The 23,020-nt window shown below is 44.0% G+C and overlaps 1 protein-coding gene across 1 annotated transcript; it reads left to right on the forward strand.

The window, feature by feature from the left end:
• Positions 1 to 1,433: 1,433 nt before the first annotated feature.
• LOC147427006 (nucleic acid binding/RNA binding protein) lies at positions 1,434 to 22,214 on the forward strand. The gene is made up of 8 exons (XM_086498963.1): positions 1,434 to 1,612; positions 1,842 to 1,910; positions 2,537 to 2,620; positions 2,702 to 2,769; positions 20,704 to 20,779; positions 21,154 to 21,345; positions 21,428 to 21,556; positions 21,638 to 22,214. Exons 1-8 carry the CDS (start codon positions 1,544 to 1,546, stop codon positions 21,797 to 21,799), a joined length of 849 nt encoding a protein of 282 aa, XP_086355089.1. The 5' UTR covers positions 1,434 to 1,543; the 3' UTR covers positions 21,800 to 22,214.
• Positions 22,215 to 23,020: the final 806 nt, after the last annotated feature.

Here is a 23,020-nt window from a genome sequence, read left to right on the forward strand (position 1 = left end):
TCCCAAATCTATCTATCTATCTTATGTACCTAATATTTCCCTATGATTTTCGAAAAGTTTCCATTAAGGGGAATCTTGCAAGATCCCGCTTGAATAGGTGGGTAGGAGACGGTGACGAGCAAGTCAAGTTGAGCTGCGGGAGGAAGATGACGACGGCACGCGCAACAAAAACAGGAGCAGGAGATGAGGACATGTAGGTAAGTTGAGGTGTAGGAGGGAGATGATGTGCAGGTAGGCTGAGTAGACGGTGGGTTTATTTTTTTAAAGCACATACCAATCGCCTGATCAGCGAACGAGGTCGGCTTGAGTGGTTAACTAACATGCAACGAAACCAACTTTCTGTGTCCCTATGTTCGAACACCGATCCTGCGTTTTGGAGAAACGTAAGAGCAAGGCAATGAAGGAAGTAATATATGGAGATTCCGCTAAATAAACGAAGAAGATACCAGTAGGGGGTACCCCATTGTAGAAAATGGGAAAATCACCTAATAATCGAAAGATACCCCTGGCGAAAAGAAAACGAGACTGCAGAAGCCGATGACCATGGAGAACAGCAACAACGACAAGCTAATGGCGATGGAGAACTGCAGCGCCCTGTGCGCGGAAGGCGGCTCAGTGGCCCTTGTTTGGGGGGGGGGGGGGGGGCGAGGGCCGCGGGGGCTGTGCAGGGCGTTGGTTTTTTAATGTGCATGGCGTCAATCGGTAAGCAGCTTTGCTTGCATGCTTGCGGACGTATTTTGTTCTTAAGCTAGGGGTGGGAGTTCGCGTCTGTGCTCCCTCTTTTGCACAGGGTAAATGAATCGCAAGGTCGGGATGGGACGAATTCTGTGGATGTATTGAATAAAACCAACGAGCTGCCAGTAGTAGACATTAAAAGAGTGCCCACCTCTCGGAATTGTACATAAAAATTAGGGAAAATTACCAAAATACCCCTCTAATTTGTGGAAATTCCCAATATACTCCTCAAATTTCAAAAATTCCCAAAATAACCTCGTATCTATTTTCGTTGGATTCTTCAAGATTTTCTAATCTATATTCTTGTTTGACAATTAAGATCGGTTTTTGAGTGCTTACATGTAATTTGTCGCCAATTACCTCACACAAAAAAGCGAAATCTGTCTAAAATTAATGAAGCAATTCATCTCCAAAGCCTACATAACCGACTCAAATTTTAGTTTTAGCATCCTGTATGGTAGACAATCACTCTTCTTATGAAAAGCTACAAATTTTTTTGTTTTTGGAGAAATTTACTCTCACAACCAGGGGTAATTTGGGAATTTTGGAAATTTTGAAGGGCATTTTGAGAATTTATGACAAATTATGGGGGTACTTTGGGTATTTTTGAAATTTGAGGGGTATTTTGGGAATTTCCACAAATTAGAGGGGTATTTTGGTAATTTTCCCTAAAAATTACCTCTTTCTCGGAATTAAGGTTCTCCAGAAAAACCCGTGTTGTGAATGGCCTAGAGCTAATCAGCTTGACACGCGAGGGCGAGCGAGACGCGCACGTATATATATATCTGTACACAGAGGTGGCCACGCCATGGATGAGGAGATTTCAATCGAAGAACTCAAAGCCAATCTCGTCAATTACAGGGAGCAACTTCGGCACGTAAGTATCAAAATCGTCGGCACCTGCGTTTCTGCGGTAGAGACCCTTGTGATTCTTCAGTCCATCTCAGACTTGTACACATGCTTTTTCATCATGGAAGTTGAATTAAGCGATTAGGGTTTCATTTTACTCATGCGCTTTGCTGTTTCTTCATTCTGGCAGGCTGAAAATTTTAGTGCAGTACTCCAAACTCTTGGTAATATTGCTAATGATAGTTTACGGTTTTCAGGTTGAAGGTCTGCTAGATGCAGATCCTCACAATGCAGAATACGAGGAAGTGCGCAGGGGTTTACTAGAGGTAATATCATGGAACAAATTGTGATCATTACGGGTCAATTGAGTGTAGAGTTTCTGTCCTTCTGTAGGTTAAGCTGCTTTTTCAAATCATTGCCGAGTTAAAGTCATTTAGAGTATTTCTGACAAGGCAGGTGATGATTCATGAAAGGTACTTTGTTACTTTTTTTTTGCAAAAGCTGCACACAACACAGCATTTCACATCACTCTATGGACACCCACAACACATTATATCACATGCATCAAGTGTAGACAAGTTCAGTGTCCTAAGGAGTCACCAATTTTGTTCAAGCAGGGCAGCAAATTCGCTGCATCGTGACAGGACCCTTTTGGAGTAGCCTTGCAATGTGGAGGTGGGTTTCCTTCTCCAAATCATGGTGCATGTGTTGACCCAGATTTTGGGTCTGGGGCTTATTACCTTGACAAGCTCTTATTCTTGGTTCGGACACTCCTTAGCATGGGTTGGTGTTGCCACTCATGATTACAGGTGTTGGTTAAGCATTTGAATGGTGCAATCACTTATTGCCCATTCACTTTTGCAATTTCTTGCAAGCTGGTGACTTCTGCTGTGCTACTACCCTGTTTAATTTGTGATGATCTGAAGTGTTGTGCTTTGTGGATGTCGTGAAGGTGATTGAACTTACGGAAGATCTACTGCCTACGGACGAACTTGATGCACGTCATGGACTTAAAAAACAGGGTGCAACTACTGATGTAAGGAATAGCAACTGTGTGAATGTTTTTTCTGCTTCAGTTTGTTCAGTAGCCAAAGTAACTCGTTTTGGTGTTAAACAGAGACAGGACTCTGATAGGTTTCCAGTTGGCACGAAAGTTCAAGCAGTGTGGAGTGGAGACGGTGAATGGTAAGAGTTATTCCCTACTCCATGGCGAGATGAATGATTGGTGGTGTGTATATTGAAAGAGAGTGTTGGCATGTGAGAGAATGTGTTATATTGAGAGAGTGGGCATACACGTGAGAGGATGCGATACCTGTTGCTTGGGGACTACTAACCTATCTACACATTATTGATGGTGGGGTCTGTTTGATGTTACTCCTAGGCCTACTGCTTGATATGGGCGCATGTGATGTAGTGCTGCTTTTGATGAGAGTCTTTGACTCACCTTTGATAACATTCCGGCCATACTGTCTTTGCGGCTGTTTTGGAGCCGATTTGCATTATTGGATCATTGGAGAGACTTGGACTCATTTTGAGAGGCGGCCAATTTTCATACCTTTCGTAATTTGGAGTTGGTTCATACTGACCTTGTAGGTCCTATGGATGATTCCCTTGGTGGATGAAAGTATTTGATACTCGTAGATGATTTCTCTAGAAAGATTTGGGTATTTTTTCTTGCTAAGAAGCCTGATGGTCTCTCTACTTTATCAAAGCTGGATAAATGAAGCTGAAAACCAATCTAACTCTAAAGTCTCTATCTTGAGAACTGGCAATGTAGGTGATTTCATACCCTTTGAATTATTCCTGTCTTCTAAGGGCATTTAAAGACAAACTACTCTCCCGTATACTCCTTAGCCGAATGGTGTTGTGGAGAGGAAGAACAACACGCACTCTCTTGCATCTGGCCCTTGTACCTCCCTCAGTTTGGGTGAAGTTGTGGCTACATTAATTTATCTTCTCAACTGCTCCCACAAAAATTGTAGACGGCATCATCTAGAGGAGGTATACACAGGATGTATTTACATCCGGAACTATGGAGTTAGAAGAAAGCACAAGATTTCTTGCTAGAAAACTATAGGAGTTGCTCTCAAACTTCAAAGCATCCTCAAGGCCATTTACCGCAATTACAGAACATTCAACAATTTCTTGCAAGGTGGTAAAATCACTGCAATGGTCACTGAACTGAATCGAAAACAACAAACACTTGAACTTGAAGTAGAGAACACCTCATAATAGAGGAGAGAGACGGAGTGCCGGAGTTGCACTCCCCTAAGCATTGGCCCCAAAGTGTGGTGTCCGTTTCGGTAATTTAACCGAAAACAACACACTTGATGTAATCACTTCTAGCAAAGGTCCGGACGGAAATATAGAGATAACTGCAAACTTCACACTCGACAATACTTTATGTCACAAAATGATGACGTGGCATGTGCGAATTTTATAAACCCTTGGCGAGTTTATAAGTTGTTGTAACAGACTTGGACACTCCAAGTCGAGAGTCTACCATGACACCACAAATAATCACTTCAAAACAGTTCACAGTTCACAATTGATTCGACACTGGCCCGGCGGAGTTCCGTGCCTAGTGATATTGGCCCCAAAGACTGACGCCCCTTTCGGTATTTCTTTTTGTATTCATCCGTGTTCAAAGTACAAGAGTGTAGGCAGGCGCTCACTCTCAAGACTCTGCGTGTAGATGCTCTGAGTTGTGAGAGGCCTGCCCACATATTTAAAGGATTACAAGGGATGCTAAAAGCAAAGCCCAAAAGCTGAAAATCAAAAGCCCTGTAAAATAAAGCAAGAGCTTTCTTTTCTCTCTTAAGCCATACTTGGCACAATAAAAGCAAAGCTTTAAAAATAAAAACAAAAGCTCTCTCTCTCTCTAACTCTCAATTTGCGTTGAATAAAGCAATGCTCAAAAGCTGCGCCAGCTGCCGTGATTTGCGGGCGTCCGTACAACTGCCACATGGCAATTTCTCTGCCATTTCTGGGACTGTCGTACATCCAGCCACGTCGGCATATCAGAACATTTCCGCGGGACTGGTTTCAGCCCTAGGGGTAGTGTGTGTGTTGTGTCCACCACGCCACGTCATTGGATTGTGACATACCCCCCTCTTGAAAGCATTGTAATCGCCCTCGATTACGCCTTCAAAACAGACAGAGGCCATAAATTGTCTTAGCAGACACTGATTGATAGTATTGACGCACTAGTAACATACATCTAGCACATATACCAATCGAGTCACATCACAGACATCACAGGACATCACTTGACATCACATGACCATGATAAATCACATTCAACATTCATTTGGATTTCAGACCATGATTTATCGGCAATGCAATTAGCAATCGCATCTAGATCTACTCAAGATCTCATAGATGCCCGATTTACTAACCCCTATTGCGACCATGTCTATCGAGATCATTCAAACCAAAATGCTGCAGTCATTTCGTCAATCAGTTCCTGCACTTAAAAACAAGTCAAGAACAAATCAGTTTCATATTTGGGAATTTCATTTCATAAAGGCATACAGCAGAATACTGTCAGCTCTCCGTATCCCTGAAGCTCAAAGAGACATCAGTGACTCTAGTATTCAATAATCGAGGCATCTGTTGACAAAGGAGCGGAGTAACTCCCCTCTTGTGCAACCCACTGCACCAGATCTCCGGCCAAGCTGAATTCGGGGTTCCATTTGGAGTAGACTATGCTAAACCAAAAGCTTCAAGGTAAAGTTTTACAATCTGAGGAGTATCTGCTAGGTCCTCCTCCTCCATCCACTTCGCATCCAATGCAGGATAGTTCTTGAATTTAACCAAGAACCGCCTTCCAAAAGCTTCAAGGTAAAGTTTCACAATCTGAGGAGTATCTGCTAGGTCCTCCTCCTCCATCCACTTTGCATCCAACGCAAGATAGTTCTTGAATTTAACCAAGAACCGCCTTCTTACTTTACCCTTCTTCTTTCTGTCCTTACGTGCCAAAATCTGTTCAGGAACAAGGATCTCCTCGTTTTCTTCCACTTCGGATTGCTCATCAGGCTCCCCATCTTCGGGCACATCGCCTTCAAAAGGTTTCAAGAGACTCACATGAAATGCATTGTGAATCCTCCAAGTGTCGGGCAATTTCAGTCGGAAGGAGACATCGTTGATCTTTTCGGAGATTTGAAAAGGTCCGTAGTATCGCATACTAAGCTTTGGAAAAGGTCTCTCCTTTCCCTTCTTCTTTCTCAGTCGTGCCTTCGCAAAACGTAAGAGCACCCAATCATCCTCCTTCAATTTCAAAACGCGACGATGGCGATTTGCTGCCTTTTTCTGTCTTTCCTGAGATTTTTGCAAAGCCTCGCTGACCTTGGCATAAGCCGTATCTAAGTCGCACGTGTACTCATCAGCTTCAAAAATCTTATCTTTCGTGCTTAGGAAGGGTGGAACCTTCACATCACCTTCAATAATCTCAAATGGTGCCTTCTTCGTCGAAGAGTGTACCGTGTTGTAGGAAAATTCCACCAAAGGTAGATACTTTGCCCATGGAGTCTTCTGATCCGAGATGTAAGACTTCAATAAATCTAAACCACTGAATTGGCAATCTCAAATTGTCCGTTAGTCTGCGGGTGGAAAGGTGACGAGAACTGCAATCGCGTGCCAATGTTCTCCCAAATTGCCTTCCAAAACAAACTCGTGAATCTGGGGTCCCTGTTAGAGACAATCTGCTCGGGCATGCCATGTAATCTGAAAATCTGGGCCACAAGCAGTCTTGCTAAATGATCCTGCTTGACTGTTTTCTTTACTGGAATGAAATGAGCCTGCTTGCTAAATCTGTCAATAACAGTCCAGATACCATTGTGACCACTCTGTGTTCTCGGGAGATAAAAAATGAAATCCATTGCAATACTTTCTTAGGGGCGGGTGGGTATGGGCAAAGGCTGTAACGATCCCTGTGCTTTATGCGTGTCAAACTTGACCTTCTGGCATACCAAGTAACTGCGCACAAACTCGTCCACATCCTTCTTGAGTCTCGGCTAAAAGAAGTATTTCTCTACCCCTTTCAAGGTGGAGCAATGCCGTGGTGACTCGTAAAAGGCAGACAGTGGCATTCGGTCATAACCTTTTCTCTCAACGGCCGTGTAACGCACAACATGGTTTTCCTCATCAAGTAGCCATCCCGAATGGAATATCCTGCTATTGTTTCCCCATCTCGAATCCATATGATAATGTCTGCAAAATCTGTATCCGTGGCATACTGATCGACCATATCCTCGAAGCTACTATGGTGTATCGCGGAAATAGCGAGAACCAACGGCTTCTGAGACAAAGCATCTGCCACCAAATTCTGCTGTCCCTGAACATGGACAATCTGGAAGTGAAACTGTGACAAGATGTTCGCCCACCGCATCTGCTTTTTCGATAGCTTCTTCTGTGACAAGAAGTAGTGTAAACTCTGATGGTCTGTAAAGACAATAAAATCCGCTCCGAGTAGGTAATGCCCCCACTGAGTAAGAGCATGGATAACCGCCAAAAGCTCTTTCTCATAAATCTGTGCTGTCAATTCCGACCTTGAGAACAGTCAACTCTTGTAAGCAATGACATGGCCTTCTTGCATTAAGACCGCACCCAGACTACGACCACAAGCATCACAATATACTTCAAATGACTTCTGCAAGTCTGACAAAGTCAAAACTGGTCCCGTAGTCAAATTTTATTTGAAAGTTCGAAAGGCAGTCACCATCTGTGGGTCCCCACGAGAAAGGGACTCCTTTCTGTGTCGAGATATGCAAAGGGGAAGCAACCTCTGCAAACTTTTTAATGAACCGCCTGTAGTACGAACACAATCCCAACAAGCTTCTAACTTCATGGACATTCTTCAAATCGGGCCAATCACGGATAGTCTCTATCTTGGCCGGATCCATCTGCACTCCTGTTGCCGAGACAATGTGTCCCAAAAAGTGTATCTCTGGTAGGAAAAATTCACTTTTCTTCGCATTAATCACCAACTTGTGATCTTGTAATGCCTGAAAGACCTGAAGCAGATGTTCTCTATGTTCTGCCTCATCCTTGGAGAAAACAATGATGTCGTAAAAGAAAGTGCCAACGAATAATCTGTACTCTCGAAAAATCCTGTCCTTCATCCGGTTAAATGTTGCAGGAGCATTGGTTAGGCCAAACGGCATCACCAAAAACTCAAATAACCCGAAAGTCGTCCGAAAGGCTGTCATGTAGATGTCTCCCGGCGCGATTCGGATCTGATGACATCCACTTTTGCCTCATCCTTGGAGAAAACAATGATGTTGTCAAATAAAGTGCTAACGAATAATCTTTACTCTCGAAAAATCCTGTCCATCATCCGGTTAAATGTCGCAGGAGCATTGGTTAGGCCAAACGGCATCACCAAAAACTCAAATAACTCGAAAGTCATCCGAAAGGCTGTCATGTAGATGTCTCTCGGCGCGATTCGGATCTGATGACATCCACTTTTCAAGTCAATCCTGCTAAAGCACGAGGATCCGTGAAGTCGGGCAAGTATATCATTGATTCTAGGAATCGGAAATCTGTTCTTGATGGCGATTTTGTTGAGCTCTATAATCGATGCACATTCTCCAAGATCTGTCTTTCTTCAAAACTAGCAACACTGGAGAGCAGTACGGTGAAGTACTAGGCTGGACAAGACCCTTTTCCAAGAGGTCTTTCACTTGGTTCATAATCTCTTCGTTCTGGGCTCATCAGCTCACACGGTAAGGTGGCCGGTTCGGTGGTGTGCTTCTAGGTATCAGATCAATAGTATGATCTTCAAGATGAGCGGGTGGTAACTCGCTTGGCAAGTCCTCTGAGAAGCAATCGGCATGAGAGTGGAGAAAATCTTGGCGTTCTTTATCAAGTTCAGACATATTTGTCCTATCCTCATCACTCAACTCTTTCAAAAAGATCAAGTAAACAAACAGACTGGGTTTCATTAGTTTGGAAATGGCCGAAGCCGGTACAATAGGAACAGACTCGCCCTTAAGTTTTACATCGAGTACAATGGTTCTGCCCTTCTCTTTGGTCAAAGTCGCTTTCCTCGCCCGATAGTCGACCACGGCGTTGTTCTTATGGTACCAGGAAATTCCCAAGAGGACATCACAAACCTTCCAAAGGCATTACGTAAAAGTCCTCATGCCCCAAATACCCCTGACAATGCAACCGAAGTTTGCCAATGACAGGTGTAATGGCTACGTCCTTGCTGGTCCCATCCGATCGGGAGTGATTTCGAGCCGCGCCGCCAATTCCGGTGAAATGAAGTTGGCCTTGGCTCCTCTTCTTGGTCTTTCACTTTGCCCCAAGCTCGGCAAAGTTGTGTATTCTCATCCATCGTGCTGGGGTCAGTACCCACGCAATCTGGAACGAGTCTTGTTTTTATCTCGCCTTTTCTTCCATGGTCCTCAGCTGTTCTTGAACTCCCAAGCCTTTCGTTGTCCTTGTCGTTCTATTCTTTCTGTGCCTTTTTAGGGCACTTCGCAGAGATATGTCCAGTTTCCCCACATCCAAAGCACTTCCCCTCCTTGATGTAGCGAGCCCTCTCTTGAGAAGTAAGTTTGGGTCGTGCATCCTTTTCTTTCTGTTCTGGGTTGCTCTTTCTCTTTCTACTTTCATTCTTTGAAGTCTGTCTGGCTCTTTGCGTCATGATCTCATCTGTGGGTACGACAGACTACCAGAGTGAATGGCAAAAACCCGTTTTGCATGACTCATCAACTCCTGAATGGAAGCTGATTTTTGTTCTAAGCAGTGATCTCGGATCTCTGTAGGAAGACCCAAGGTAAACCGCTCAATCTGTTCCTTGAACGAGATCTTCTTAAATGAAGAGGCGGGTAGAAAAGAGCTCCAGAATCTCTCGCAATAAGCGTCCACTGTATCCTTCTTGGTCATCCGAAGATGGCTCCAAGCAGTTCGTATGTCGCGTTCATACTCTCGAGTCAACCATGAAGAAATAAAAAGCCTTTTGAATTTCAGCCATTTAACTGACGCTGTCTTGTTTAATAGAAGCGTGGACCACCAAGTTCGAGCATTCCCCTTAAAGTAAGAGGCAGCTCTCCGAATCTTAGAGTCCTCTGAGTAACGCCCTCCTGAGAAAGCTATGTCAAACTGCTGTATAAAAGATAGCCTTCGAAGCATCTCTATAACCAGAAAACGTGTCAAATTTAATTGACTGTCCACCTTCCTTAAACTCTCGGACTTTTTTCGTCTTCCAGGAAGTCATACTGGTGGGCTTTATAAAAATTCTTCTTCTTTGCATAAAAGTTGCTATCATCAGAGTCTGAACTATCTGAAGACGAGTCCTTTGTAGAACTGTCAACCATGGGGCGAGATTTAGGCTTCTTTGCCTTTTTCTTGCCCTTTCCGAAGCTTTGCTTTTTGCTTCGCTTTTTGCCTTTTCTGTCTTCTTGGATCGAGTCAGAGGAGCTAGAAGAACTCTCAGAAGAAGAAGAAGAAGAACTGGGTACTCCTTCAAATTGAACACGCTTTTTTGCTTTCTTGCCTTTTCAAATGTAGACTGACGACCCAAATAACTCGGGAAGTCAGTGCCTTTCTTTTGCTTTTTGTCGTGCTTTTTAGCTTTGTTCTGCGCGTCAAAAAGCTGAGCAATTCGTGCATCAACCACCTCTTCTAATTCTTGCTTTGTGTACATCCTCGGAGCAGGAGGTTCCTTCAGGGCCGGTTTGAGGGGTGGCTCTGTGGTCTGCCAAAGCAGAGCCCCAAAAGCATCTAAAATCAAAAGCAAACTGTCCCAAAAGCTGCGAGCGTAATTTACGGAGACCCGTAAGCTGTCAGCAAAAAAAGCGGAAAATCCATACGCCATGCCACGTCAGCACTATCAACACGTATCGTGGAAATCCATACAGCCGCGTCAGCAACAGTCAGCGCGAATGGCGGGATTCCGTACAGTTAGCCAGTCTTCCACGTCAACAATTGCGTGTGTGTGTGGGTGGCTCTGCCACGTCACCAGTTTGTGACATACCCCCGTCTTGAAAGAATTGTAATCGCTCTCGATTACGCCTGTGAAACAGAAAAAGGCCATAAAATGTCTTAGTAGACACTGGCTGTTAGTACCGACGCACTAGACACGACACATCTAGCACTTGTACAAAACGACAGTCACAGCACAGGACATCATAGGACATCACTCGACATCACAGGACATTGCATGACAAATCATAGAAAAAAAATTTCATTCCAAATCTCAGACCATGACCATCGGCAATGTATTTAGTAATCGTATCTAGATCCATTCCGGACCTCACTGATGCCCGATTAACTAATCCTTAATGCAATCATGTCTATAGAGATTTATGAGACCGAAATGTTGCAGTCATTTTGTCTCTCGGTCCCTTCTCAAACAAGTCAACTACAAATCAATCGTATTCTTTTTCGGGAATTCCGTGTCATAAAATCATACAACAGAATATTGGTCAGCCCATTAGTATCCTTGAAACCCAAAGGGGACATCAGTGACTTTATTCAAAATCGGGGTAATCCGTTGACAAAGGAGCAGAGTGACTCCCCTCTTGTGCAAACCCGGTGCACTAGATTCACCCTTGCTGAATTCGGGGTTCGATCGGAGTAGACTATGCTAAACCGAATGCTTCAAGGTAAAGTTCCAAAATTTGAGGAGTATTTGCTAGGTCCTCCTCCTCCATCCACTTCGCATCCAATGTGAGATAGTTCTTGAATTTAACCAAGAACCGCCTAATCACTTTACCTTTTATCTTTCTGTCCTTGTGTGCCAAAATTTGTTTTGGAACGAGTATCTTCTCGCTTTGCTCCACTTCGGGTTGCTCATCAGGCTTCCCATCAACTGGCACATCGCCTTTAAAAGGCTTCAATAGACTCACATGGAATGCCTTGTGAATCTTCCAAGTATGGGGCAGCTTTAGTCTAAAGGAGACATCATTTATCTTTTCTTTTATCTGGAAAGGGCCATAATATCTCATGCTAAGCTTTGGAAAAAGCCGCTCCTTTCCTTTTAGTTTTCTAGGCGTGCCTTCTCAAAACGTAAGAGCACCCAATCGTCTTCCTTTAATTTCAAATCTTGTCGATGTCGATTTGCTGCCTTCTTATGTGGTTCTTGAGATTTCGCTAAAGCCTTTCGGACCTTGGCAAAAGCAGTGTCCAAGTCCCTCGTGTACTGGTCGGCTTCAAAAATCTTATCCTTAGTGCTAGGGAAGGGTGGAACCTTCGGAGCACCTTCAATGATCTCAAATGGCGTCTTCCCTGTCGAAGAGTGAATCGTGTTATTGTAGGCAAATTTCACCTAGGGCAAATTTTTTTCCCATTGAGTCTTCTGATTAGAGACGTAAGACTCCAATAAATCCAGAATAATTGAATTTGCAATCTCAGATTGCCCATCCGTCTGCGGGTGGATGATGATGAGAACTGCAACTGTGTGTCAATGTTCTCCCAAATAGCCCTCCAAAACAAACTCGTGAATTGGGGATCTCTGTTGGAGACTATTGTTCAGGCATGCCATGTAGTCGGAAAATCTGTGCAATGAACAATCTCGCTAAATGATCCGGCTTGACTGTTTTCTGCACTGGAATGAAGTGAACTTGCTTGCTAAATCTGTCGATGACACTCCAAATGCCATCATGTCCACTCTGTGTCTTCGGGATATAAAAAATGAAATCCATTGCAATACTTTTCCAGGGGTTGGTGGGAATGAGTAAAGGCTGTAGTAATCCCTGTGCCTCATGCCTGTCAAATTTGACCTTCTGGCATACGAAACAACTGCGAACAAATTCGTCCACATCCTTCTTGAGTCTCGACCAAAAGAAGTAATGCTCCACACCTTTCAAGGTGGTGTTGATGCCAAAGGTGGACAATGGCACTCATTCAAAACCTTTTCCCTCAACGGCTGTGTGACGCACAACATCGTTTTCTTCATCAAGTAGCCATCACGTATGGAATATCCCGCTACTACCTCTCCATTCTGTATTCGAGTGAATACATCAAAAAAATCCAGATCTCTGGTGTACTGATCAACCATGTCCTTGAAGCTTCTATGATGAATTGCGGAAATAGCCTAGACTAGGGGCTTTCGAGACAATGCATCTGCCACCAAGTTTTTGTGTCCCTGAACATGGACAATCTGGAAGTGAAACTGTGACAAGTTGTTAGCCCACCGCGTCTGCTTTTTCAAAAGTTGCTTCTGTAACAAGAAGTAGCGTAAACTCTGATGATCAATAAAGTAAACTTTGATGATCAATAAAGACCGTGAAATCGGCTTTGAGTAGGTAATGTTGCCACTGAGTAAGAGCATGGATCACTGCCAATAGCTCTTTCTCATAAATCTGTGCGGTCAATTCTGGCCTTGAAAACAATCGGTTTTCATAGGCAATCACATGGCTTTCTTCCCAGACTACGACCACAAGCATCACAATATACTTCGAATGACTTTTGCAAGTCCGGCAAAGACAACAGTGGTCCAGTAGTCAGTTTTTCTTAAAGTGTCTGAAAGGCAGTCATCTCTGTCGGTCTCCACGAGAAAGGGACTCCTTTCTGAGTCTATGTGCAAAGGGGAAGCTACCTCTGCAAACTTTCGAATGAACCGCCGGTAGTAAGAACACAAGCCCAAGAAGTTTCTAACTTCATGAACATTCTTCAAATCTGGCCAGTCACGTATAGTGTCAATCGTGGCCGCCTGCTGAGACAATGTGTCCCAAAAAGTGTAATTTGTGATCATGTAATGCCTGAAAGACCTGTAGCAGATGGTGTTGATGTTCTGCTTTATACTTGGAAAAGACTATAATGTCATCAAAGAAAGTGTCGACAAAAGATCGATACTCTTGGAAAATCCTATCCATCATTCGGTTGAAAGTTGCTGGAGCATTGGTAAGGCCAAAAGGCATCACCAAAAATTCATACAAACTGAAACTTGTTCAAATGGCTGTCTTGTAGACATCCCCCGGATCGATTCTGATATGATGATATCCGCTTTTCAGATCTATCCTACTGAAACAAGAGGATCGCTGTAGTCGGTCAAGAATATCATTGTTCCTTGGAATTGGAAATCTATTTTTGATATTGATTTTATTGAGAGCTCTGTAATCAATGCACATACTGCAAGATCCGTTTTTCTTTAATATCAACAACAATGGAGAGCGGTAGTGTGAAGTACTCGGCTGGATAAGACCCATTTCAAGAAGGTCTGTCACTTGGTTCGTGATCTCTTCATTCTGGGCTCGGCTAACACGGTAAGCTGGCCGGTTCGGTGGTGTGCTTCTAGGAATCAGATCAATAGTGTGATCCTCAGGACGAGATGGGGTAACTCGCTTGGCAGACCCTCAGAGAAACAATCAGCATGTGTGGAGAAAGTCTTGTCGTTCTTTGTCAAGTTCATACATGTTCATTATGTGTTCATCATTCAACTCTTTCAAATAGATCTAGTAAACAAAGAGATTGGATTTCATTAATTTGGAAATGGCCGAAGGTGATACAATAGGGACGGACTTGCTGTTCAGTTTTACATCAAGTACAATTTTTCGGCCCTTTTCATTCGTCAAGGTTGCTTTCTTTGCCCGATAGTTGACCACGGCGTTGTTCTTATGGTACCAAGGGACTCCTAGGAGGACGTCACACCCTTCCAAAGGCATGATGTAAAAATCCTCGTGTCCTAAATATCCCTGACAATGGCAACGAAGTTTGCTAATGACAGGCGTAACGGCTATGTCCTGTCCGGGCATCCCTATAACTGCCTCTGTTGGTCCCATCCTGTCGTAATCTTGAGCCGCGTCGCCAATTCCGGTGAAATGAAGTTGGCCTTGGCTCCTCCATCGAAGAAAATAAGGGCTTCTTGATCTTTTACTTTGCTCAAGCTCGACAAAGTTTTGTACTTTCATCTATCTGGCTTGGGTTAGTACCCATGCAATCTGGTACCGGTCCTGCTTTCATCTTGTCTTTTCTGCGGAACGTCCGTATACCGCCACGTCAGCATGTCAGCGGATTTTGCAGAGAATTGTACGACAATGCCACGTCAGCGTGTCGGCGCGTTTTTTCGGGGCCTGTACTGTTGCCACGTGGCATATTTCTGCCGCCAAGGTGTGTGAGTGTGTTTGGGGGCCTGCCATTCACCAGTTTGTGACATTGGCCCCAAAGACTGGCGCCCCTTCCGGTATTTATTTTTATATTAATCTTTGAGCAAAGTACAACTGAGCCAGTGGATGCTCGATGCTCTGCAGAGTGAGCCCCTAAGGCCACTTATAAAGAGTTACAAAAGGTTGCTAAAAGCAGAGCCCCAAAAGCATCTAAAGTCAAAAGCAAACTGTCCCAAAAGCTGCCAGCGTAATTTGCGGAGATACGTACGCTGCTGTCAACGCAAATAGTGGAAAAAATCCGTACGCCCTGCCATGTAAGCACTGTCAGCGCGTATCGCGGAAATCTGTAAAGCCATGTCAGCAGCAGTCAGCGCGAATGGCGGGATTTCGTACAGTCAGCCAGTCAGCCACGTTAGCAACTGGGTGTGTGTGTCTGTCCAGGTGGCTTTGCCACGTCACTAGTTTGTGACACTTTGTCAGGGATATCTAGGTCCAGGTGGCTCTGCCATGTCACCAGTTTGTGACACATTGTCAGGGATATCTAGGGCACGAGGACTTTTATATCATGCCTCTGGAAGGGTGTGATGTTTTCCTTGGAATCGCTTATTTCCACAAGAACCCTAAACAACAGAAACCCTAACCCTAACCCTAGGGCAGCAAGGGAATCCCGAAAAAAGCGCAAGCATGATGATGTGGCAGAATCCCGTAAATTGTGGCGCATGATTGCTTTTTGGCGTGAGATGCTTTTGCGGTAGAATCTGCTTTTTCTCTACGTTGGGCTTACTTTTAGTTTATTAAAAGTGAGAGATTGTGGATTACGAGAGAGAGAAGCTTTTGGGGCTCTGCTTTTGGCATCCCTTGTAAACTATAAAATATGTGGTTTGGGCTCCCACTCTGCAGAGCATCTGGACGCGAAGTCTGAGAGTGAGATTTGAACCACTCTTGTACTTTGAACACTGATTAATACAAAAAGAAATACCGAAAGCGGCGCTAGTCTTTGGGGCCAATATCTCTAGGCACAGAACTCCGCCGGGCCAGTGCAAATCTATTGTGAACTGTGAACTGTTTTGAAGTGGTTATTTGGTACTGTCGTGATTGATTCTTGACTTGGAGTGTCCAAGTCTGTTACAATGGTATCAGAGCACGGCCGATTTCTCTTCTACGGGAAATCCGATCCCAATTTTTTTTTCCGCGGCACCTATGGCTTCACGCAAGGATCAGTCGACTCCCTCTGCATCTGGAGATGCGGGCAAAAATCACAACGAAGATTCCGGCAGAGAGTATGGCCCGCCTTGGCCTACTCAGGCGGAGCAACGAGAGATGAAGCGTCGTCAATTGATCGACGAGCAACAAAGATGATGCTCAGTTTTGCGAAGGACCCAAAATTGGCAAAATATATGAGCGAGACTTCTTTTCAGGAAGCGCACGAACAGTGGTAGAAAACCACAATACCACCCCCGAAACCCGCTCTCAAGAAACCTTCTGCTCACAAGACATATTCAGAGAAGGAATTAGAAAAGGTGGTTGATGCACGGATTGCTCAGCTTTTTGACGCGCAGAACAAAGCTAAAAAGCACGGCAAAAAGCAGAAGAAAGGCATTGACTTCCCGGGTTATTTGGGTCGTCAATCGACATTTGATAAGGCAAAGAAACAGAAGAAGCGTGTTCGATTTGAAGGAGTACCCAGTTCTTCTTCTTCTTCTTCTTCTTCTGACAGTTCGTCTAGCTCTTTAGATTGGAGCAAAGAAGACAGAAAAGGCAAAAAGCGAAGCACACAAACAACGCTTCGAAAAGGGCAAGAAAAAGGCAAAGAAGTCTAAATCTCGCCCAGTGAGAAATAGTTCTACCCAGGACTCGTCTACAGACAGCTTAGACTCTGATGACGACAACTTTTATGCGAACAAGAAGAATATTTATAAAGCCAACCAGTATGACTTTCTGGAAGATAAAAGCAAGAAAGTCCAAGAGTTTAGGAAGGTGGACAGTCGATCAAATTTGACATTTTTTCAAGATATAAAGATGCTTCGAAGGCTTTGTCTTTTATACAGCAGTTTGACATCGCTTTCGCGGGAGGACGCTACTCAAAGCACTCCAAGATTCAGAGAGCTGCCTCTTATTTTAAGGGGAATGCTTGAACTTGGTGGTCCACGCTTCTTTTAAACAAGACTGCGCCAGCTAAATGGCTGAAATTTAAGAAGCGTTTTATTTCTTCTTGGTTGACTCAAGAGTATGAACGCGATATACGAGCTGCTTGGAACCATCTTCGGATGACCAATAGAGATACAGTGGACGCTTATTGCGAGAGATTCTGGAGCTCTTTTCTACCTGCCTCTTCATTCAAGAAGATCTCGTTCAAAGAACAGATTGAGCGGTTTATTTTGGGTCTACCGACAGAGATCCGAGATCACTGCTTGGAACAGAAGTCAGCTTCTATTCAGGAGTTGATGAGTCATGCGAAGCGGGGTTTTGCCATTCACTCTGGCAGTCTGACCTACCCCACCGATGAGGTCATGACACAACGAGCCGAACAGACTTCAACGAATGAAAGTAGAAAGAGAAAGAGCAACCCAGAAAAGAAGGATGCACGACCCAAGCTTACTCCCGAGGAGAGAGCTCGCTTCATCAGGGAGGGGAAGTGCTTTGGATGCGGGGAACATGGACATATCTCCGCGAAGTGCCCTAACAAGGCACCGAATGAACAAGATGAAGAAAGGCCAGAAAGTTCTAAAGCAGCTGAGAGACGTGGCAGAAAAGGCAGATAAAAAGCAAAACCGGTACCACATGGCGTGGGACCTGAACCGAATCAAATGAATGAAAGTACAAACTTTGCCACTTATGGGGCAAAGGGAAGGATCATGAAGCTCTTTTGAAGGAGCCAAGGCCAACTTCTTTTCACTTGGAATTGGCGGCTTGATTTGGAACTACGCTCGACAGGTTGAGGCCACAGGCGGAGGTAGTTCGAGTGGCACCCGGACGGGATGTTGCCATTACACCGAGCATTGGCAAACTTCGTTTGCAATGACAGGGGTGTTCAGTGCATGCGAGTGACGTTCTACTCGAAATCCCTTGGTTCCACAAGAACTACGCCGTGGTTGACTACCTGGCCGAGAAAGCGACTTTGACAAATGAAGAGCTCAGAGGTTGTACTTGATCAACTTCAGTTTCTTTACTCATTCTTTTGGGAGAGAACTGAACGATGGATAAAGGTCGAATATGTTTTGACCTGAACAAAAGAACGCCAAGATTTTTCTTCACACTCATGCCTATTTCTTTTTAGAGGGCCTGAAGATCATACCATTGATCTGATACCTGGAAGCACACCACCGAACCGGCCACCTTACCGTGTGAGCCGAGCACAGAATGAAGAGATTATGAACCATCTACGCCATGTATTACACCAAATGCTATGGAGACTTTGATGAAGTCCATGATGGAGATGATCCTACAAAAAGAGGCACAACGGGCTGCCATAGAAAGGGAACAGAGGGAAGCTCAACGCATAGCGGTTGAAGAAAAGAGGGCAGCTATGTAACTTGAGCGTGAGGCACAGCCAGACCAACACATGAAGGAGTTGGTTTTACAAGTAATCTCCGTGAAGAGCGATCCACGTACGGAGGCTGGTTTGCAGAGGGCAAGGGAGCAAGCTGAGCTATGATACCACTGTAATCACTTCCGACGACAGTCTGGACGAAAACAGAGAGATAATTGCAAACTTCACACTTGACAATACTTTTAACACTTCAAAACACTTGAGTAAATGAGAGAGAGACGACACGACTCGGAGGAGTTCCGAGCGAAGACGTATTGGCCCCATAGACTGGCGTCCCTTCAGTATTTCTTTATTATTATTGCTCGCAAAGTACAACTTCTGAGGGTCCGACTCTCTCTGAGACTCTGCATTCAAATGCTCCCGAGGAGTGGCGTATTACTGCTTATAAGCAATCTGCTAGAAACACTAGCGCCCAAAAAATTCAATGCTTCTAAAAGTCAACATTGTTGTGTGATTTTTATTGTATTTTGCGTTGACATGTCAGCAGGGCAGCATGAAAATGCTTTGTCATCACTTGTGAAACTCTCTTAGAATTGCTCTCTTCTCTTGTTTACAGATCTCGGATGAACTCATCTGCCGCAAATATCTTATCCTTAGGTAAAAGGATCGGTGGAGGCAAAGGCTTACTATAAAAATCTTGTAGATCTACAGTTCCATCTTAACAGCTCTAATGTGCACAAATGTAATGTAAATAGTTCTAATTTTATTAAAAGGTAATTATTTTGAAAAATAAGAAAATCGCCAATATAGCAACACATTCCATAAGAGTGGATCTCCCCATGGTCTTCCTTGGTCCAAACAATATTGCTGCCCCCAAACAAACAAGGGGATTGAAAAACATCAATTATTGTTAATGATTGGTGCTATGTTCAAGGGGGGCATACTTGATCCACACCTTCAACGGCTCTTCAAATTGCAAACTAATTTTCAGCTCGAGAAATCCTCAGCAACTTTTGAAGATTTTAAACGAACTTCTATGGTTTTCCGTCATGGGGAGGTTGTATGCAAGTGCGTGGACATGGACTCGACATCAGCAAGCTTCCGCAAACAATGAAGTTACATCTATGTTCTTGACAACTATTTGAGAGAAGCCAACAAGTATTCAAGAGAAGCTGAAGAATACGTACTGCTTCGTGCTAGCTTCGACCCAAGTTTTGGTCATCCTAGATTGCTCACGGAGTAAATTATTGAGGTTGTTCTTTTCTTTTCAGCAGTACACCGTGCACCATGGCGTCAGACATAAGGTGTCACAAAGTGCTGATGTGTCAAGCCATTGAAGAACGGAGCCCACTTGTAGATCCCGGTCGAGGGGTCTAAACCCTAAGTGAAGAAGCAGAAGCAACAGATGTACGGAATCCCGCAGTTCACGCTGACCGATGATGCGGCATCCTGTACAGAATTCCGGGTTTTGTGCTAACATGCTGACATGGCAGAATTGTACGGATTTCCGCGTTTCACGCTGACAGAGATGACGTGCAGCTTGTACGGATTTCCGTGATTTACGAAGGCTAATTTCCAGCGCCAGCTTTTTGGACCAGTTGCTTTTGCACCAAATGCTTTTGAGTTTAAAGCTTTTCATGTAAACTGCTTTTGGGCCTAGGGCCTTAAAATATGAGGCCATGGGCTCATTCTCTGACACATGCTTCTGGATGAAGGTGCAGAGAATGGAGTACCGGCTTGTACTGTGTTGAGGCAATATAAAGAAATACCGAAAGGGGTGCCAAGGTTTGGGGCCGATACTCTATGGGGTGGAATTTTGCCACTCCGTGTCGCGTGTCGTCTCTCTCTTTGAGTTCAGTTGTTATTGAAGTGCTAAGAGTCTGTTCAGTCTGTTCTTTTCTATTGGCACGTGGTGCCCGCTTGTGACATAAGGCTACACATCACTTCGACTTTGGGTGCTACATCATGCTATAGCTACTAGACTCTAATGTCTGAAGTCAATGATTTGCACGTGCTGCTGTTTGTGGAAAAGAACATTCCTCCCTTGCCACTTATTTGTACAGCTGAAATTTCCCATCTTTATTCTGATAATGAAATAGACCAGGTTTTTCTTTGTTACTCGTGTCAAGCTTTGCCTACTTCTAGTTCAAGTTCCAAATTATGTGAAGAAGTTTCTTTTGTACATGAATATTCTTCAATGCTGAATGCTTCTCTCTCCTCTTCCTCTACAATGGCTAACAAATCACAGGATGAAAAGATTCTAGGTTTAAGTAATCAAGCTACGAGCTTACAAGATTAATACAAACATAATTCATGTAATTATCAATCAGAGTTACTTTACAACTCAAGGAGTTGCTTTGAGAATGTGTGATTATTTCTATTTGAACACTTTATTGATACCAAAGTATTGCATTTTGGGGCTACTCTTCACTTGCATTGTTTGCATGTTGTTTTGGTTAATTTTGAGGATTTTGTTTTGTGCTTGTGATGACGGACAACATTTTCAAAAATTTAGCTGTCAACAATTTAACTTTCTAAGAGCTAGAGCTGATGGACAATTTTTTTTTGTTCCAGGTATAATGCAACAGTTGACGCTCATACATCTCTTGGGTATCTGGTGGCTTATGATGGCTGGGGCAACAAGGAAGAGGTGAGACATCGAGGGACTTCGGCTGTTCTTTTTCTTTTTATTGCCCGTCTTATAGAGTATGGCTTTCAACACAAGTTTTGGCATTGGAATTTGATGGGTTTGGGGAGGGATATCTTATGCACCTTAGTCAAGTTGATTGTGCTTCGATCACTTCGAGTTCCTGTTTGTGAATTCTTTCGAGGTATGGGTAATGGCTAAGGGACCAGGGTCGAGTTATTAGCTTTGGAGGGTGAAACATGGAGGGTTCAAATTAGAACATAAACACATTTCTTGGTTGGCAAGCTCAAAGAACCAGTCATATTTTTCAGCTGTGTCAGCTAGCGACTGAGTGGCAGGATATGGAAGCGTAACTTCTTTTTCTCTGACTGGAACAGGTTGATTTCGACAATGTGAGAGACATTGATCAAAGCGGTGAGGAGGGAAATGCTCTACTAGACGTGGAGAAGGCTGCAGAGGCCACTCGATTAGCATTGAAGCGAAAGATTGCTGAGAGTGCAGATGCTGAGATTGTGCCGAAGAACCTTCCACTCAAACTACAGATAAAGCCAGATGATCCAGAAGATGTGGTACGCAGATGGTGAGGTGTTCATGTGTATGGGTTGGCTGGTATTATGCCTAATTTTGGTCAATTGTTTGTAAACTATCTAGAAAGCTGCAAAACGGAAGAAAATACACGCATTTAAATCGCGGATGAGGTTGGAGAAAATGGAGTTCGCGCAAAATAAAAGGCAGAATGCTTGGCAACAGTTTCAGACATCCAAGGGCAAGTCTCGGAAGGTTTGGGAAAAGATGCTTTGGCCACAACTCTCTCTTTTAATTTTTCATTACTACATAATGAAGTTCCTGACATAATTGCAGATCGGCTTTTTCACTGGGGGCAAGCGAGAAAGCATATTCAAGTCTCCAGAGGATGTGAAGGGGAAGGTGGGAGTCACGGGTAGTGGAAAGGGCATTACCGAGTTTCAAAAACGAGAGAAACATCTCAACCTGAAAGCTGGTTTTGAAGATGGAGGAGACTGATGTGTGACGACTACCTCGAACGGAATGTGGAGGATGAGTTGTTTTGAAATGGGGACCTTGCATGAGGAAGCACCAATTACTACCCTGTGGACTTGCTCACATGGAGTCTAGTGGCCTCTGTGAGTGTTAGCTATTATGATTGATGCCCTTCTGGCTTTTATTGTGTAGCTTTTAGTGAGATGGAGTTGAGGTCAAGTACAGGGAGCCTGTGCATGCATGGCATTCGCTTGCATGTGTGCGCAAATCCTTTCATGCCATGCATGGCACACTCAAGTTGTATTTGACTCTTCTGCAGGGCCATTTTCTGCACCTCACGTTGTATTCGACTCTCTGCAGGGGCCATTTCTTTAATGGTTCTGCACCATTTGGGATCTGAGTCTTATATATTGGTTTATGGTGAGGATTTGTCATTGCATCTCAGGGTTTCTCATTTGTGACCTGGCCTTGATAGTATGTACTCCAGATGTTCGTGTACTCAGAAATTGTGTTAGGATGTCTATGCTTCTCTGTAAAATTTGATTGATTATTTTCTAGGGCTTCAAAGTCTCTGCTACCATCCTGCGCCAATATCTACTAGGATTTGATACTGTTCTGGGTTATGACTAACTCTGTAACTGTCACTTTTTTAACACGAAGAGAAACGGATGAAAGCAAGGATTTTGACAGTTGAATACTTGCAGCACCCTATGTTTGTTCGCCATGTCCTCCTTGTATATCACTCTCTTAAAATGTCCTGCCATTGCTCATACATTTGCTAACTTTAGGGTGAGGCCTCTGTTTAAATGGGTATCACAGATATTCCTTGGAAGAGATGCCTCTTTCATGGGAACCTTTTTTGGCGGCTTCCTGGGGTGCTATGCTATGTTTTATCCTGTCGTCAGCTGTCGAGATGTATAGGGTGGAGGAGCCAGTATAGAGATGGAAAAATCTGGACGCCTAATCTTTCTCACAGTATGAAATTATCAGTGATACCGAGCTTGTTGGATTCGCCATGTCGAGGGCTTTCTGCAGACATTGGTGTTGTCTCTCCCCAAGTTGCGTGCAAAAAGTCAGGGCATGATTATGAGTAACAAAAATGGGCTCGAATTAGGAGTCTCATCAAGGCCAAAAGAGAGCAGGAATTTCATGGAAGCTTGAACTGTCGCCATGTTCAATGGGAGTCTCCACTTTAAAATAGCTCCTCAATAGTGCAAAGATAACTATGTATTGGGGGGTAGTCCA

The sequence above is a fragment of the Adiantum capillus-veneris genome, chromosome 24, assembly GCF_014529385.1.
Source record: "Adiantum capillus-veneris isolate H3 chromosome 24, ASM1452938v2, whole genome shotgun sequence".
In the NCBI taxonomy this organism is placed as follows: Eukaryota; Viridiplantae; Streptophyta; class Polypodiopsida; order Polypodiales; family Pteridaceae; genus Adiantum; species Adiantum capillus-veneris.